This window comes from Bubalus bubalis, chromosome 5 (genome assembly GCF_019923935.1).
Source record: "Bubalus bubalis isolate 160015118507 breed Murrah chromosome 5, NDDB_SH_1, whole genome shotgun sequence".
NCBI lineage: Eukaryota > Metazoa > Chordata > Mammalia > Artiodactyla > Bovidae > Bubalus > Bubalus bubalis.
In genome coordinates this window covers 45,258,180-45,277,269 of record NC_059161.1, presented here as the reverse complement: position 1 = coordinate 45,277,269, position 19,090 = coordinate 45,258,180, and the positions used below count along the sequence as shown (strand labels likewise).

The following is a 19,090-nucleotide window of genomic DNA, read 5'->3' as shown; positions in this document are numbered from 1 at the left end:
GGTTTCTTTTGGCCAATCATTTTTATTCGCCTGGTTCACAGTCCATATTTGGTGTATCTAAGACCCTCCCATGTGCGTGCACACATCTCTTAGCCAAGATGGATTTCACAGAAAAGGCGTATGGGTAGAACATCCCTTGGCATCATTCCCCTTTGGCCTCCAAGGAGCCTTTCTGTGCATGTGTGGTCAGGGAAGTCTCCTGACTTCAAGAATGAGAAATATGTGGTCTGGCAGGGCCCTGCCTCCCCACTTAATTGTCCTGCTACTCTCATCTTGGATTTTCAGTCCACAGGGAATGAATCTCCAGTCACTTTACCCTGTAGGGAGCTGGGGGAGTATCTACCTCCTGCCTCATTTAGAGGACGTCAACCACAAAAACAAAAAACAAACAAAAAAACCCTCTTCTTCCATTTCATGAGTCCTTTATAGCTTATTCCCTGCTCTTCCTTGTTACTTGACTAGAAGAAAATCTGGAGGTTCAAGCCCTGGACTTCTGTCAGTTCCTCTCTCACCAGGAAATAGACCCCGTCCTGATTCTCAAACATGCCAAGGTCTCAAGGTGTGGAGGTGCTGTGACAGGAGAGCTGAGAGGAGAGCCATTAGCAGAAAAGGTGTCTCTTTCAGAGCCCAGGAAATGAGGGAAAATAAATAGAGATTATCTGAGAACAAGCGGTACTCATGAGAGACAGGCATTGTTAGAGAAAAATTTGAAGAAAAAGACATCATCATAAAGATGTTTAATTATAGGTACTGTATGAAGACCACATTTCAATATCAAAATTTTGTGGCATAACTATAGGATCGTGGCAATAGGTTTAGGATCTCTTATATGAGGAAGTATGTAACAAAAACGAAGTGCTATCCTGAATTCAATGACGTTTAATACAATCTTTTGAAAACACATAGCCGAAGTACCTATACTTTTTAAAGTAACACATACATATAGAAGGCGTTTTTTTTCTTTGGGCTTCCCCATGGCTCAGACAGTTATTATAGAAGATATTTTTCAATGATAAAGAATCCACCTGCAGTGCAGGAGCCTCAGGAGATCTGGGTTTGATCCTTTGGCTGAGAAGGTTCCCTGGAGGAAGGCATGGCAACCCACTCCAGTATTCTTGCCAGAGAATCCCATGGACAGAGGAGCCTGGTGGCTACAGTCCATAGGGTCTCAAAGAGTCGGAAATGATTGAAGCCACTTAGCACACACACACACAGATTCGTTTTGAACTTCCCTGGTGGCTCAGATGGTAAATATAGAAGATATTTATATTTATTCCATAAAAAATGATGCACATAAAGTTATCTGGCCCATAGTAGTCACTCTGAGGACACAGCCAAAGGTCAGTGCCATTAGATCAAACCATTCCACAGAGTTCAAGACCTTCTCTTCCATAGCTTTTTACTTATGCAGCGTTTTCTAGGATATGTGTCCAGGCAGCAGGTACTAAGTTTTTTCTGTAGTCTAATTTCTTAATGTCTTTTTCTTCCATCCCTAGAAATAAGCATTATAGTCAAAGGCCCCACTATGGTCCACATACCTTTTTTTTTCTTTTGTTCTTTTAAAATTGTTTACCTTGATGTTAGGATAAAGAAGCCACAGAAAAAGTGCCATAAAATCCATTCAGGTGAGGTGCTCAAAAGCTTTTGGTCCTAGCATATCTCTGAGAAAAAGAGGCAAAGCCAGACCACAGCAAGCCTGTTGGCCCCTCTCTCTTATGATCAGCCCTAGGCATTTCCTCTCACCCTCCGCTCACAGCATGGCCTAGTGTACCGGGACTAGCTTTGTGGTACCAAATTCAAACATGCAATCAGCTACCCCAGAGTGCATTAAGTCACTTCTCACTGCTTCCTGAATTTTGAAGAGGTCAAAATATATTACTTTGTGTCTGGTTTCCACTATAGACACCAGCTGAGATGTGCTCTGAATCACACAAGAAAGTATCTGAATTGATGAGATAGAACTTAAAGATTAATAAATTTACACTGTCCTTGTAGCTCTGTACTCAGTGATGGTGTCTTACCAGTGCTTCACACTGCATCATTGTTTTTGAAAACTTGAAAATCATTAGTTTTCAGTGTTGCTCTTCAGATACCATCAGCCCTCACTGAATGGTATAAACACATTGTCATAGCAAAGTGAAATGTTGTAAAGAGTGGAACCATGGAGCTCAACTCTATTGGTCTAGTTGGTAGCGTAATTTCCCGAGAATCAATAACAGTAGAACTAGAGAGCTAACAGCAGAGCTGTATAGCACTAAAACCACTAGAGAAAAACAGAAGTCCTGCAGGATGCAGATAGCGTACATACCCTTGTTCCTAACAATTGGAGAATACTGATTTTCTCACCTTCTGATAAATACAGCTTTTCATACTGAGAAGTACTGGATTTTCTTTAATTTTCACCAATAATGTTACTTTATATAAAAGGTTATAGGACTCTAAGTCACATACTGGTTTGTCTTTAGAATTATTACCACTTGTGCTTTAGCTCATATTTGGCTAGGAACTGGAATGATCCATTCAATCAGCAGATTTAGCAAATCTCTACTTTATGCCGGGTATGTACTGGCCTTTCATTATTCAAAAAGAAATGAAACAGGCATGGCCTTGCTCCCATAACTTACGGTCTTAATGAGAGTACACATATTGAGCAAGCAAACAAAAGAAACGTGTGTACGTATGTGATATATACTAGTATATAACAATTGACAAAATTGTGTGTGATATATATATATGCTAGTATGCTCTGGCTATTCTAACAAAATACTACAGCCTGGGGAGCTTAAACAATAGGAGTTTATTTTCTTCCAGTTTTGGAGACTGGAAATCTGAGACCAAGGTGCTGGTAAATTTGGTTCCTGATGAGAGCTGTCTCCCTGGCTAGCAGATGGCCAGCTTGTGTTCTCACATGGCAGAGAGAGAGAGAACTCAGTGTTCCTTCTCTTCTTTTTAAGGGCACCAGCTCCATAGGATTAGGATCCCACCATATGATCCCACTTAACCTTTATACCTCCTTTCAGACCCCATCTCCAAATGCAATCAGAGTGGGCTGCAGCACAGGAATTTGGGAGGGACACAACTCAGTCATGTTATCAAGGGCATTTAAATGGTTTGTGATTCTAAACTGTCACACCATTTTATTAATGAATAGCTTGACAACAAGAACAAACCGTTTCAACATACTCTGAAGACTTCACAGTTCTGTCCTTCAGGAGCAAGCAGTTCTGTGAGAGTCTAGACAGAAATGGCAGAGGCCAGCCTGCCACCTGTGGAAACTGCCTTCGCCTTCTGCTGTTAATTGGCAAGTGTCCTTTGTTCCTTCTCTTAGCTGTGTGGTTGCCCTCTGTGCTATACTGAGGCTGGTAAGGAAGTGGAACCCCTGGACTGTACTTCAGCTTTGAAAGCAGATACTGCCCTTAGTGGAGAGAGCTGCTGTTCCATTCTTTGGGTTTCAGCCGTGATGATATTGCTTGTGATTATGTGTCATAGAACAAAGGACATATATGTTAAGAATAAAAGACCAAGTGAGTTCCTTAAGTACTCATTTAGCATATGTACCTGAAGAATATCAGGGTTTGGGATGTTATATTTAAGTGTTTAATTTCAAATACATTTGTCAAATATGTGAAAAGAAGGCTGAGATGTATATCTGATTTGAAATACTTTTGAATAGGTAGGGCTAACCAGTGTTTAAATCTGTCTTTTTATTTGAACATACTTTACTAAAATACAAAGAAAAAAGTAAAGTGTATAACCTCAATTTTCTGTGAAGGAATGATAATGTAGCATAAGCAAAAATACCAGGGGAAAGAAATGGCAATCCATTCCAGTATTCTTACCTGGAAAATCCCACAGACAGAGAAGCCTGGCAGGCTGGTCTGTGGGGTGGCAAAGAGTCAGACAAGACTTAACAACTGAGCACAAGTGGAAATAAATCAGCCTAATCTAGCCAAATTTTAAGGGGCACTATGTACCTGATTTTCTTCATCTGATTCTAAAATTTTAACTCTAATAAGTCAGGCTTTGTTTGTATTATAGCTAAATTTCTCCAGCGAAACAGAACCAAAAATAAGGAGATATATAGATATCTGTATGCAGAGAGAAAGAGAGAGAGATTTATTTTAAGGTACCAACTCACATGATTGTAAAAGGCTTGGCAAGTCCAAAATCTGTTGAGGTAGGCCAACAAGCTAGGGATCCAGGGAAGAACTGCCATCTGTTGGCAGGATTTCCTCTTGCTTGGTTGGTGGAGGTCTTTTTGTTCTATTTAGGTCTTCAACTGATTGGAGGCAACTGCATTATTGAAGATATTCTGCTTTACTCAGGATCCATTTATTTAAGTTTTAATCTCACCCAAAAATCATGCTTATAGAAACACCCGAAATAATGTCTGATCCAATATCTGAGCACCATGGTCCAGTCAAGTTGCACATAAGATCATCCTTCTGTATGACAATTGCTAGAAGAGGTCCTAGAACAACACAAAACATAAGGAAAAATGACAAAAACATTTGTGCTTACGTGACTGTAGCCACACTTCAGATCGTTTCCTATAACTCTAGAACCCACATTTCAAAACAACAGCAAGTTGTTTACTGTCTCATCATCTTTCTTTCCTCTGTTACTTGCATTTGGACATAATGGCATGTAATATCTTAGTTAACAGCTAAAGTGCACATCCTGGAAGAACAGTTAGCAAATTCATGATTAATGCCTAGTTTTCCTGCTATTAATGCAATGGTTATAGCTGTTTATACTTTAAAAGATTGGTATTTCTTTACTTCCATATGCCAAATGTGGAAATTTAAATTTTAATGTGTTACATAACAGAATAAACTATTCATATCTTAGTGCAGCACAAAAGTGTTTTAAGTAAGAAGTACAATACATTTGCAGGCAAGAGAAACTCTGCTCAAAATAGATGAAAGAGAGGAATATTCTAAAACCTTAGGAATAGGCAGGGAGTTAGCCTAGATATTCCTGGATGCGGAGACGTGGACGCTGGCAAACTTTCTCTCTCAATCTTCTCTAGTCTCCTTTCACTGCTCTGTCTCTGCACTGGCTTCTTCCACATGGCATCGGACATGGTCCTAGTCATTCTCCAGTCGAGCTGAGCATCCCCCCTCCTCCACCCATCACCAGTTAGAAAAATCCCAGATATTGCACTCCACATAAAAAAGCATAGAAACTTCCTTCACTCTTTAGTTCTTAAAGTCCCTTCCCCTTGACCAAAAATAATGGAAAGAATTTTCTTATCTCTTCTGAGATGTAAAAGGAGATCACATATGAACAGATTTATGTAGAAAGTCGAATCTGTTTCATTTAATGAATAACCTATTCAGTATTCATTAGGATGGTACTGCATATGTAAAGTGTTAATCCAGGCACCCTGAGGAACAAAAAAAAAAGGTGTTATAAGTCAAAGCATCTTGGTTTAGTAATTATCTTTGCTATTAAAACTCAAAGTGGATCCAAATTAGTTAATTTTCCCCATCTGCAAATATTAAGACATTGAGACAATTTCATTTCTCTTTTTCTCTAGCCCTATCCGCTCTATGCCAAGATTTCTAATATATTTCAGTTTTCTAAAAGGTGCAAATCCTTTTACATTGAAAATGATCCTCATAACTTATTGGCCAAAATAGGACCAATTTTCTTACCTCCTTTATGCGTAAAGTAAGCCCTGAACATAAAATTGCATTATTTGTGGCTATTTTCACTCTAGCCAACAATCAAAGTTAAAAGCTATTACTGATCCCCAGAAAATGAAAGGTACCCTGAATGAGGAAAGAGAGAATTCATGATGTTTACTTACATATAAGACAAAAAAGGAAATGTCCCAGTAACCTCAGAACCAGTGGCCAGGCTGCTGGAAGACTATTTGAAACAGCACTGCCCGATGATTTGGGTGTTTTATGGAACTTCATGATGATCATGTGAAGTGCATGTATATTGAAATAATCATAGAAATATAGAGATAGAAGGTAATTTATTAATTATTTTACTTCTTTGGCACCATAAATTGTGATATTTTTCTAGCACTCTTTTAAATTATTTTAAATCTTAACCAACAAACTCACTGTTAGAACTGTCAGCTGTCTTGTCTTTAAAACATTTTTTACATGAACTAGAGATTCTTATTAAAGAACCTTAAGTAATTAAACCAAGGTTAAGTGAGAATGGAAAGTTTACACCTTAGATGTCTTATTTTCTTTATCAAAAATTAGTATGATACAACTAAAAAAAAAGCAGATATTAGAAAGTATAATCGTTTCATAATTGGTGGTCTTTCACTTCACTAATTTTAAAATACCCAGCTCAACTGTTACTTCAGAGTTCAGAGGGTTATGTTATTTAATCACCCTCAAACACAACTAGTAGCAGTTCATACAGACCTTTCTTCAGTGAAAATTAAGTCTCTTTGTATTCCAGGTACTGTACTCTTGTCATTCTTTTCTTTCATAATACTTATCACAGTTTTAATCATATGTTTATCTATGTGATTCTTTGTGTAACCATTAGGTCATAAGTTCCAAGGAAGGAGGAAGCATACCTATCTTTGTTTACATCTATATCCCTAATGCTTAACAATTATATACAGCATATAATAGGTGTTTGATACATGTTGAGTGAATGATGGAAGGAAAGAAAAAGACAGTCCAAGCCATCTAGTTCAGTCCAGTTAGTAGTTAACTGACACCGTGTGTGCTAGTCCTTGGGTTGAAATGTATGCCCAGTGACAAGAATTGAGTTTCAAGGAGGTTGGAGCTATGTCAAAAGAGGGAACATTGAAGTACCTACCAAAGATAGTCAGAAAACCAAGTCAAATATGGTAAATGTAGGCTAAGAGCAAAATAGTGGGAACTCACAAGGGAAAAGGGCCCAGGTACAGAGCCAAAAGGTTAACATTAAGAAGAGGTAGAATCCAAGTGAAAACAGGTCAGTTAACAGGACGAATTTAAATTTAGAGTTACTGGTAAGGTTGGTGATGGGCCTGAAAATTGGCTTGGTTAAACATCTTCCCTCTTGTGATTTCAATAGCTTCTTTCCACTATTTGGCAACTTTAATTTTGTAGGGCTTGTGAAACTTTGCCATGTCCTTGTCCATCCTCATGTCCAAAGGAAAAGTGCTTAGTAGCTAACATTAAATTCTTTATTTTAAAGTAACAGTGCTTTAATATTAAAGAAAAAGTAATTTGGCCTCTCCCTTGAGTTGACATGTAAGATGTCTCACCTTCAGTTAGGGATGAATTTTTGTTCTTGAAGTCCCCAGATTTTTGTTTATATTTACTAAGCAATGGGTCTTTCCCAAAAAAGAGCATTCCCAAATAGTAGGGTTCACCTTTTGACAAAATAGTAAAGAAGCACTTGGATATTAAGAATTTCAAAGATGTACAAAACCTTAGGGGTCACTGACGTTTGTAAATGGCACCTACTGAAAGCAAATGACAAGGTCAGTATTGTGAGGTAAATGACCCAATGTTGAGATGGGAAAGCAGGAACATTCTGGTGTGTCTTTGATGATACCATCAGAGACAAAATCAGCACTGGAATTCTTAACCTGATTTCTCTCCTTATTACTCCGTTCCTTTCCTATGTAAAACAACTAGATTATTTTTACCCTTTTGGCCTTATTACATTTTTATTCTATTATATATCCACCTCTCTTTTATTCTGAAATTAATACTTATTAGATGCTCTGTTGTGCTGTCATTTCCCAAATTAGTGTTCTCAGCTCACCCCATATTTTATCACAGTTACCTAGTTTTATTCCTATAGTCAATTATTCTGTCAGTTAATAATACAACCACATATTTTTTCCAAAAACTCTGTGCTTTCATTTTAGATTCATATGACATTTATGGTAGCAGTGCCTTCTGAATTTTGATAAGCTTAATCCAATATGCAGCAAAGTTTTGCGTTACCTTAATGAATATATAACACAAAATTACCTTTTAGAAAGTCTGTGAATATAAATGTAATTTTCTCTTAACATATTTCTTTTTTATTTTAATATAGTCTGTCTATGGTCTACAAAATGATATTAGAAGTCACAGTCCTACCCACACACCCACACCAGAAACTAAACCTCCCACAGAAGATGAGTTACAACAACAGGTGGGTCAACCTATAATAATGGTTTACAGAGTAGATGGTTTACAGAGTAGCCAGTGTGAAGACCAGATGTTAATGTTAATAGGAGATATTTAAAAAATTGATTTGTAGGATTGTATTTAAAATGTAGTTTTAAGATATGTATTCTCTTGAAGACGTATTAATATAAGGAGATAGTTTTCAAAACTCTTTGCTTGTTATTTCTCCAAATCCTTTTTCCTCTAATTTTTAAAAATCACACACACTGACTCATAGATTACTCCATTATTGAGTTAGTTTATATTCCATAATTCTGTTTTAAAAAATGAGAAGACAATAGGTTGGTGACATTTAGGTCATGTGTTTTCCACCTCCAATCATGTGATGTGATCTTCACAAAAGAGTGCTCAACCTTGTTCCTGCAGTACTGATCTCTAGACGCCTCTTGAAGTTTTTCCTCATTAGCACTGATGAGCAGATATATGGCTTCTTGGTATAGCAATGGTATAAATTGCTTCTTGTTGCATCTGTTGATGAATAAATAGCTTTGGCTGCAATATTTCAAAGGCAATACCAAGTGTCTCATATCAAATCATCATCAAATCTCTTGGTTAGTTGTCATGAGACTTTTTCTCCTTTTGCTTATTTCTTCCTACCAACTATGTAATACATACTTTTTCTAGTATATTTATAATCACCTTGAAGGAAAAGTAACTCAGAGAGTTTTAAATTTCTGCATGTTGTTATGTCCATGTGAGAATTTGCTCTGAAGTGTTGATAAAGTTATTAGTAAAACAAATATCATTGATGCTTTTGTTGGGCTAGTATTAGGAAGTAGGGTTTATCTTGAAATTATAGTAACAAATAGCAAATACATTTATTTTCTGAATTCACTGTTTGACGGAGAAATGTGATTCTAATTTGGATAATCACCATGAATAAATGCTTAAAATTTCTCTAATACTTTTAAAATAAAGTTATTTTGCTGACGTGGGCAGAATGTTCAACTTCACTGCTGTTCTAAAGCAATATTGGTTATGTGTTTACCATCAAACAGAGTTTAATTTTTATTAACTCTTTCAGAGCCCTCATGTTTGATTTTTTTCTATAGACTGAAATATTCCTGTCTGAGAACATATTCTTGTTTAGAATTACTCAATTTATTAGAGTTTAGAGTTGAAAATTGGAGAATGTCACTACTTATATAACTACTTATCTCTTTTTTCCAGATAAAGTATTGGCAAATACAGTTAGACAGACATCGGTTAAAAATGTCAAAAGTTGCTGATAGGTAAGTATTGTAAGATGCCCATATAAATTAAAAACTGTTCAGATGACAATTAAATGTGTTCAATATGGTGAGAGAACTGGTGGGAGGAGAATTGATATAATTGGAACCCTGTAAGAAATATTATTTTCTTTTCCCTTTTGAACATAGAAAACTTTCAAAGAGCTCTTTTGTTGCACTTCAAATGACAGAATGATCATTATTATCTTAGGTCTCTAGAAGCCCAATCTTTGTGTAACCACAATCAAATATAGAAGATAATTCCAAGGAATTGAATCTTTTCACTCCTGCTAGGAGAAATAAAACTCAATTCATTAAGTTACTTGTTGGCAACTTTGAAACTTTCTGTTAATTCTTCTTAACATTTACACTACTCAGTTATTTTATGACTTCAGAATTTGAATTAAGCTTAGATTTTTACATATTTTCTTCATTTAAATCTGTTAAGACATTTATATTCCGCACTTTGAGGCATTGCCAAATCTTACCTCTCCAGTGTTTTTCCTCTCCTTCCTCCCTTTATTTTGTTTTAAAAACAGACTTTTTCTCCCCAAAAGCATGTTGTAAGTGATTCCCCCTTTACCTAATTCCTGTAAATACTTTTGACAAAAATTGCCTTTTAACCTCTTCTCCAAGTTGAGCTAACATCTGTTCTGCTGTGGGTAGGCTAGATGACCAAGGGTTGGAATTGCTCCTTGGCACTTCCTTCTATACACTGACCTTTTCCATTTTGTCTCATTTTAATGACATTAAAATGTCTCATTTTGATTCATATTGCTAAGGCATTGGGAAAGATGGAATCCTTAACCATATTTATCTTCAAAGAAGCATGAAAACTGCTATCGGATTTTATTCTATAAGCAAGCAAGGATTCCTTGGCCAGATGTTTTTATAGTGTGTCCCTTACAAAGATCAGTTTTACCTCAACCAGAAAACTAAAGAAAATGAAAATGTCTCTTTTTCTCAAGTCTGCTAAGTTACACAGAGCAGTATGTAGAATACGACCCGTTTCTTGTGCCACCTGACCCTTCTAACCCATGGTTGTCTGATGATACTACCTTCTGGGAACTTGAAGCAAGGTAAGTGACATTTTCTCTTCCTTCCAAATATTTCACTTATTTCAGGATTTGAGTGATATAAAAAGAATCCTACAGCTGACTAATTGTAAAAGTAATTTTACTCTGTGTCTACATTAACCATGATATAAAGCTCTTCTTCAAGGAAATGGTTTTTGAAACTTAGATGTTTGTATTATATCAGATTTGCATTTCCAGAAAGACTGGCATGAAAAAATCAGATGTGCAAGGGTTTAAAGGTCGACTAGTTAGGATCTTTGGTTCTTAAAATTTAGCTCATTGTTTTTAGCTTCCTTGAAAATCCACATAGCCACAAAGGTCCATCTATTCAAGTAAAATGAATGCTAAATCCATATTTACTTAAGCCCAATATAAGTATGATGCCTTTATAAATTCTGTTTTGGAACAAAATGAATTTACCATAAACACTCTAAGAGAAACTGACAAGTGTCTGACTTCTTAAGAAAACCAGAACACAATTTAAGACTCCCTGGTTTTTTCATCAGCTATATAAGAGAAGAATTATATCACCAATCTTGATAGAGTCATAAAAAGATCACTGCATACCCCTTCACAGAGTGAGGATTTAGTATTCTGTAGCACTTAGCTAGATTGCATTTATGGACCTTCTCTTGCTTTTATATCCGTTCAGTGGTTCTCAAATGCTTGACAAGTATATATCTCTTCATCCATAAGTTCTCAATTTTATAGATATGAAAGTTGGAATCCCAAAATGTTGTGACTCAGCCAGGATTATGTCACACATTTAATCAACAACAAAGTCATAAACCAGGATGTAAGCCTTTTGATTCTCAATGCATTTTCCTCCAGTACAATGTGCCACCGTGAGACTTCATAGTGTAGTGGTTAAGAAATTGAGCCCTGGCGTCAGAATGTCTGCAACATTACCTATTTGACATTGGAAAGTTATAACCCTCTATCCTTGACTTCCTCATTTATAAAATAAGAATTATAATAGTACCCATCTCAAAGTTGCTGAAGAAATCTAAAAGAGAATCCATCTCTTGGCATTTAATGCTTAATAAATGTTAGACTTTATTATTAATGCCTAACTTTCTTCTCACTACATTTTCATGCAGAGTCATCAATCAGAGGAGTTTTTTTTTTTTTCCCCTGAAAAATATGTTAAAGATGGGAGCTTCAAAGAATATATGATTTTGAGGGGAAATGTAATAGCAGAATATAGAATTTGTAATGAAAGGAATATATTTGGCTTTGTTTTGTTTTCTGTAGCAAAGAACCAAGTCAGCAGAGGGTAAAACGATGGGGTTTTGGCATGGATGAAGCATTGAAAGACCCAGTCGGGAGAGAACAATTCCTTAAATTTCTAGAGTCAGAATTCAGCTCAGAAAACCTAAGGTAAGACATGTTCTTTGAATCTTATATTCTAAGCAAGAGTGACCTCCTTATGATGAGTCTGGTGATTTTGCACTCGACAGACCAGTTACTATCCCACCAACATCATGATGAAGCTATGGACCTATTGAATTTCTGCCTCTTGTTAGAGGAAGAAAAGGTAACGAAGGCAAAGCACTTTGTCCAACATTATCACTTCTTCATAATGGTTTATTTTACACTGTCTCCTCATCTTTTAACTATGTAAATCTGATGCATTTGAAATGGACTGCATAAAGAAATATCAGATTAGTATTTGGCAAAACAAAGAATCATCAATAATACATATGTAGTTTAATTAAAATATCACCTATTTATCATATTGTTCTTCTTTGTGTATTGCATCTCAAGTAAGATCTAGAAAAAGAAATCGAGTGCCTGTATAAAACAACTTGAAACAAAATGATGGAAGCAGTTCATTTACTTTGTACACTTAAACACAGCCTCAGGGCAGTTGAGAGCAGTACCAGATTGAGCTGTTAGTGTCTGCTAGAGAGGTGTGTATCCTCTCATCTGTTGTAAACATCATCCTTACATATTTTTGAAATTTTTCTGACTTAAGAGGCACCTGGAAATTGAATTTTTAAATGTGAGACACTGGAATAGATTTTAACAGCTCTAAGATCACTGAAGTAAGCGATAACTTCCCACTACATAAAATGGTTCTTCCACAAGCTCTTTCATTCAGTATTCTTTTGAAATGGAACTCTCTAATTTACTTTCCCATGACTTATTCAGTCCTGTGAAATCCATTTAGAGAAAGTTGCCAGCATTCCTTTATTTTCACTGCAACTTAGCAGTTCCAGAATCATCACATTCTTTACAGGAGATTTAATAGATACCCAAACCAAACCATTTAGAAGAACATAGAATTTTGACTGAAGTCCCGTGGATTAAGCAAGTTGACCACAGGCAGAATCTGGAGAAATTTAATTATGCCTGTCATTGGTTTCAGTGACACAGCTTCCTATTCTTTTTCAAGTTTATTGAAACTTGAAAGCCTGTTGACCAGGGTTTCAAGAGGTCTGCAGGTGCTAAGGATTTTTTTGGACCTAAATAATATTTTCTATCATAAGGTCACATCATCAGTTATCGACTACAGAATGCTTTAGAAAATAAAGCAGAGATAAATCTAGTTTTAGTTTTTTATGGAGTTTACTCTAATTCTCTATGTTTTTGAAAAAAAGTGCTATCATCATGGGTTTCATGATAAAGAAATAAATAAGTAGTACTTCACCATTATCACCCAATCAAATAAAAATCCTTCCTGATTTTATTAGAAGCACGGCTTACACGTGAATACAGAGATGAAAACAGATCGCAATACAAAAGGATGAGTGTTAGATCTGAGAAATACAGGAGAACGGCAAACCTAAGGGGAGAGATCACTCAAAGCCCCCTCAGGGAAATAGCTTCCAGCTGAGACCTGGATGATAAGGAGATAACCAGCTGAAAAAGGAAGAGGAAAGAGGCTTTGGGACTAAAAGATTAGCATGTGCAAACTCTCTTTGATGAATGAAATTGATCACTGCTGATTTTTTCCATGCCATATCTTATTTCCATTTTTATCTCAATAATTCTATGACACACTAAATTGCCTGATAAATAATTGCATATAAGAAATATTATACATTTCATTGTATGAAAATGTATAAATATCATCCAAAAGGCTTTCTGCCCTATATTTTAAAAATACAGAATAATTGCATTTGAAGTAGTCCCAGCCCTAATTCTATAGAGCTTGGATATTTTGTATTTTTATGGAAGAAATGTTTAGTTCTGGAAAGGTAAATGCTTGTATATATTTTTGCAGCCTGGACTCTCCCTTTCCCATTTCTTCCTTTAATTTAAATGGCCTATGTATATGTCCTTCCCTGCTGTGTTAGGAAAACAGGGGCTGGATATACCAAGAATCAGAGGTTGTATAAAAATGTTGCAAATAGACAGCAGACATAAGTATCTACCAAATGCTATTTTTAATTTTGGTCTAAACTGATCATTTGGAAATAGATTTATTGTGTTTAATTAGAATGATTTCTTAAATCTGAACTAAATTGCTTTTAGAGTCCTTTTTTTCTTTTTAAGCATTATAATCTGTTAATATTTTATTGCATGTTATGTTGAAATAAAAACAAAGTTATATAAAAAAGAAACATTACATATTTCTTATGTAGTCACATATACATTTCTTGAGTATATACTGTAAGTCTGTTGTATGTTTCCCTACTAAGAACAGATAGATAGATATAGATATCAAGTCGTGAACACCTAGGATATGCCATGTGTGCGTGTGTGCTTAGTCACTGCAGTCGTGTCCACTCTTTGCAGCCCTAGGGACTGTAGCTCGCCACTCTGTCCATGGGATTCTCCAGGCAAGAATACTGGAGTGGGTTGCCATGCCCTCCTCCAGGGCATCTTCCCAACCCAGGCATTAAACCCGCATCTCCTGTGTCTCCTGCATTGCAGGCAGATTTGTTACCCACAGAGCCACCTGGGAAGTCCAGTGTATGCCATACCATAGTATGCTTTATATTCACTACTTTTATAAGTATGCCATGCCATATTTTGTATTTATCGTTTCTGATTATCATTCAACTAATCATCACTTCAAACATAAAATTTAAATATTAATATCCTTGCCCCATTTGACAGGCAAGCAAAATACGAATAGAAGAAGTTAAGCATCTTTACAAGTCAGATTGCTAATAATTGCCATCCTAGGCTTTCTATAAACCAATACTAAGCTTCTGTCCACTGCTCTTCCTGTTTCTGCCTAGGTATCTGGTGTCACAGACCAAGAGAGACAAAACAGTCCATTTAACCAGCAGGGCTAATTACACCTAAATACATCTCAGTGCATCTTATTTAGCATCTGCTATTTATGGAAGTATGGCACTCATGTGAGCGTTTTCTTCAGGTATTGAGACAAAAAATAGTCAAGAAATACTGCTCATTGATAAGTACTTATTTCTCAAATAGAAGTTCCATTCTCACTTGGTGTGCTTTTGCTTGTTCCTCTTTCAGGTAAACAGAGTAAGTACCAAGTAAATTCAGTAATATGAGAGTTATATAATATGAGTGCCTAAAAATATCTCAAGCACTTCAAAAGTTCCCTTTACATAATTTATCTCATTTTACCTAATGGAAACCCAGTGAGATAGGCATTATTATCCCATTTTACTGATAAAAAAAATCAAGGCTCAATGACATTAAGATAATTCCTCATATTCCAGCTTTTATATATTAAGGGGGGAGTGGAGTTTTAGTGAGTTCCCTTTATATTCCACTAAATTATTGCAATGATGACTATGCTGAGGATAAGAAAAAGAATGATGCATTTAGTGAGGCATTCAAGACAGTGCTTTTGAGAATGTCATCTGCTGCAGATCTGGGAGCAAACCCTATATATGGCACTCACAGTGGGCAACTTAAATAAGTGACTTAGTCTTCATATATTCAGCTTTCTCTGAAGTGGGGGAAATATTAGCACATACTCTATAAAGCTGAAGGGATTGCATGTTTTAATATAGCTAAATCACCTAGAATAGAGCCTGCACTTACAGTGTAGGTACTGTTATTATTACCTCCTCAGCCCTTTGATATCTCATCTATAATTTCAAGTCTATTTAAGATGTCACTGCATCTGTATAGCCTTCCTAGAATTCCCTTTTCCAATGCAGTAGTTGCCCCAGCAGAGGGGCTCCTTCCTGCTCAGCATTCCCAGACTGTCTGGTTTGTGCCTATTCCTTAAGAATCTCTCATGTGCTTCCTTGTATTATGGTCATTTGAATGGTGTATCTTTGCTAGTTCAAGAACAAAGACATTCTTTTTATCCGTATGTTCAAAGAGTGCTGCAATGAACTTGTTGTTGTCCTTCAGTCTAAGTCGTGTCCGACTCTTTGAGACATCATAGACTTACCTGTCTTTCGCTATCTCCCAGAGTCCACTCAAGCTGATATCCATAGATTCGGTGATGGCATTCAACATCTCATCCTCTGTCGCCCCCTTCGCCTGTCCTCAGTCTTTCCCAGTCTTTTCCAATGAGTTGGCTCTTTGCATCAGGTGGCCAAAGTATTGGAGTCTCAGCTTCAGCATCAGCCCTTCCAATGAATATTCAGGGTTGATTTCCTTTAGGATTGACTGGTTTGATCTCCTTGCAGTCCCAAGGAGGGACTCTGAAGAGTCTTCTCCACCATCACAGTTCAGAAGCATCAATTCTTCAGCTCTCAGCCTTCTTTGTGGTCTCTCACATCCATACATGACTACTTGAAAAACCATAGCTTTGCCTATTCAGACCTTTGTCAGTAAAGTGACGTCTCAGCTTTTTAATATGCATCGATTATAACACTTAGGCTCCCTCAGATTGCACATAACATTCCTATTAGATTGCACATTGTCAGAACCTGTATTTAAAAAGGAAATGGTCTTGACCCTTGCCTTCTGAAAGCAAAAACATTTAAGATATAGTCCACATTGGATTATCTACTGATTCCTGTCTATAGGAAATGGTACCTAGAAACTGGAAAATTATTAGATTGAGTAGTATTTGATATTCTAATTCTAGCTCAACTGCTTTATTACTTATTTTTTTAAGTTTCCTTAATCCCTAAGTTTAAAACGTAATAGTTATGAAGGTGCTGCTTATCCCCTTCTACGTCGGTTAAAACCCTATAGCCTGTGTTGTGTGTTAGTTGCTCAATCATGTCAAACCCAGATCTGCTGCATTGCAAGCAGACTCTTTGAGAATCCCCTGTAGCTTGTAGTGATTCATCTCTGTGGTCATCTTCTCCATATCAAGATCACATCTGGCCCCTATTGAGGATAACAGATCTAGTACTTCCTTTTTCAAGTGTCCTTTTTGTTTGTTTGTTTAAAGACACTATTATGACATACATATTCATGTTTCATCATTACTTCTAGGTCTAAACAAAAAGATATAGGGCAAAATTGTAAAACATGAAACCCATTAATATGATGTGTCTTTTTGTTAGACTTTGCTATTTGCTTTTATCAACCAGAATATTTCCTGGTGTTCTTTCCTTTCCGGATAGACTATATTCTATACAGAAGGACATAAAATATATATTTTATATTTAGAAGTAGGTCATTATTTTTTCCAGAGCTTCTGAATTGCTATGATGCCTCTGCAGATTTAAGCCTTTTGAACAATTACATGTGAAAGCTTGCTGCTTCTGTCATTTCATAAGTCTCGGAATTAAATAGCCTAAAATTAGTTACTTGCCCTGATTTCTCCAGCTAGGGCATTTTCTAATCTGTGTCCAGGCCTCTTTTTGTTCCAGTAAAGCTTCATGGTAATTCCCTTACCAAGTAAAGTAGAAAATCCTCTCCATACTAACCCCCATTGCTCAAATGGACAAAAGATCCAAAAAATAGAGTATGTGGTATACTTTATGCCCCCAGTCAGATGATCCATGTCACTCCCCCTAAATCCCTTCAAACTCCTCTTCCTGTCTAACAAAAGGTTCTTTAGTACTGCTCCATTGTTGCAGTAAAAATTTGAGGTTGTATGGAATCAGGGTCCTGGCAGGTCTGCTTTTCAGTGTGTGTGTGTGCTTAGTGGCTCAGTCGTGTTCCACTTTTTTTGACCCCTGGACTGTAGTCTGCTAGGCTCCTCGTCTGAGCCACCTGGGAGGCCCCTGATTTTCAGAGAACACCTAAAAAAGATTGTTTTCAATATTTCCTTTCCCCAAGTGTTATATCTTTGAATACAACTAATAAAAAAATCAGTAGAAGCCTGTTTCTGGACACCCCCAGAGAAAATTAGCTTATTATTATACCTCATTGTGAATTATATGATAAGCCAATATTTTAAGAATTTTCAGATTATGAGACATCAGACATCAGATTGTGTCTCATTTTGTGTAGATTCTGGCTAGCAGTGGAGGACCTGAAGAAAAGGCCTATTAGAGAAGTTCCCTCTCGAGTTCAGGAAATATGGCAAGAGTTTCTGGCTCCAGGAGCCCCCAGTGCTATTAACTTGGATTCTAAGAGCTATGACAAAACCACCCAGAATGTGAAGGAGCCTGGACGATACACTTTCGAAGATGCTCAGGTTGGTACATGGATGGAACTCACATTGCATCACAAATGTGCTCCTGAGAAGTTGAACGTTGAGATACTTTTGTTTTATTTTCATTATAATCTGTGGCTATGTCTAACATTTTCAATTTAGGGGTGTGTGTGTGTGTGTGTGTGTGTGCGCGCGCACACGCGCGCTAAGTCGCTCAGTCATGTCCGACTCTGCGACCGCATAGACTGTAGCCGCCAGGGTCCTCTATCCATGGGGATTCTCCAGGCAAAAATACTGAAGTGGGTTGCCATGCCTTATTCCAGAGGATCTTCCCAACCCAGGGATCAAACCCAGGTCTACTACACTGTAGGTGGATTCTTTACCATCTGAGCCACCAAGGAAGCTGTATGTAAAACAACTAAATGATCTAGAAGATAACGGGGATACTTTAAAAAGAAGAGTTTTTAAAGCCTGGGGATTTTTGTAAATTTGAATGTTTTACATGAAAATTTCTTGAAGGGAAATATTTTAAATATTTGAAAGCTTTTTACTTTAGTTTCAACTCTGATACCTCAGTAACACATACTTGAACTCTTTAACTAATCTTCTAATAAGGAGAGTGTGAGATTCTCTGACCTTCCTAAATAATATATTATTATGAATAGTCAGAACTAAATTAAATTAGCTTAAAGTTATGTAAAACTCAAACCAGTTTTGTCTCTGATGGCAAACTGAAACAGTAACTTTAGGCATTTTAAAATTTTCCAAGTTACTTTTTTTAGTCTACAAAAAGAAGAAAAAATGAAACTGATATTAACATATTAACTTCCTAAGACATAGTTTTATTTAAGTGTTTTTTTTTCCCTCAAACTGGATGAAGTTGTTTCCTTAGAAGTAATTTTAATTTCTACTTTCTCTAAAAAAAGTATATTGTGCTCAAGAGGAAAAATAAATGTGTAACGAGAGGATATCATTTCCTAATGATGTGTTGAAATTGGCTTTTAAACCTGAACAAACATGTTTCATAATTTCTTAAAACCTCTTTTAGAGAAGAATGTTAGCTCTAAAAAGTGTCTTGTTTTTAAAATAGCTATGTTACTAAGAGAAAATATAGAAGATGAAGCATGAGGTACAGAAAATTCCTTTCTTATTTTTACTCTCAGTATAAAATATATTTATCACTGG

At 36.4% G+C, this 19,090-nt stretch overlaps 1 protein-coding gene across 8 annotated transcripts in view; it reads left to right on the top strand.

Annotated features, from left to right (window-relative positions):
* RGS7 (regulator of G protein signaling 7) overlaps positions 1–19,090 on the top strand; it is a 484,679-nt gene that overhangs the window by 450,095 nt on the left and 15,494 nt on the right. For all 8 annotated transcript variants that reach the window (XM_025285993.3, XM_025285995.3, XM_025285994.3 and 5 more), the window contains 5 exons: positions 8,020–8,118; positions 9,324–9,385; positions 10,351–10,461; positions 11,713–11,838; positions 17,761–17,947. In XM_025285993.3, coding sequence (XP_025141778.1) covers positions 8,020–8,118; positions 9,324–9,385; positions 10,351–10,461; positions 11,713–11,838; positions 17,761–17,947 — 585 coding nt within the window. The remainder of the gene's footprint in view (positions 1–8,019; positions 8,119–9,323; positions 9,386–10,350; positions 10,462–11,712; positions 11,839–17,760; positions 17,948–19,090) is intronic.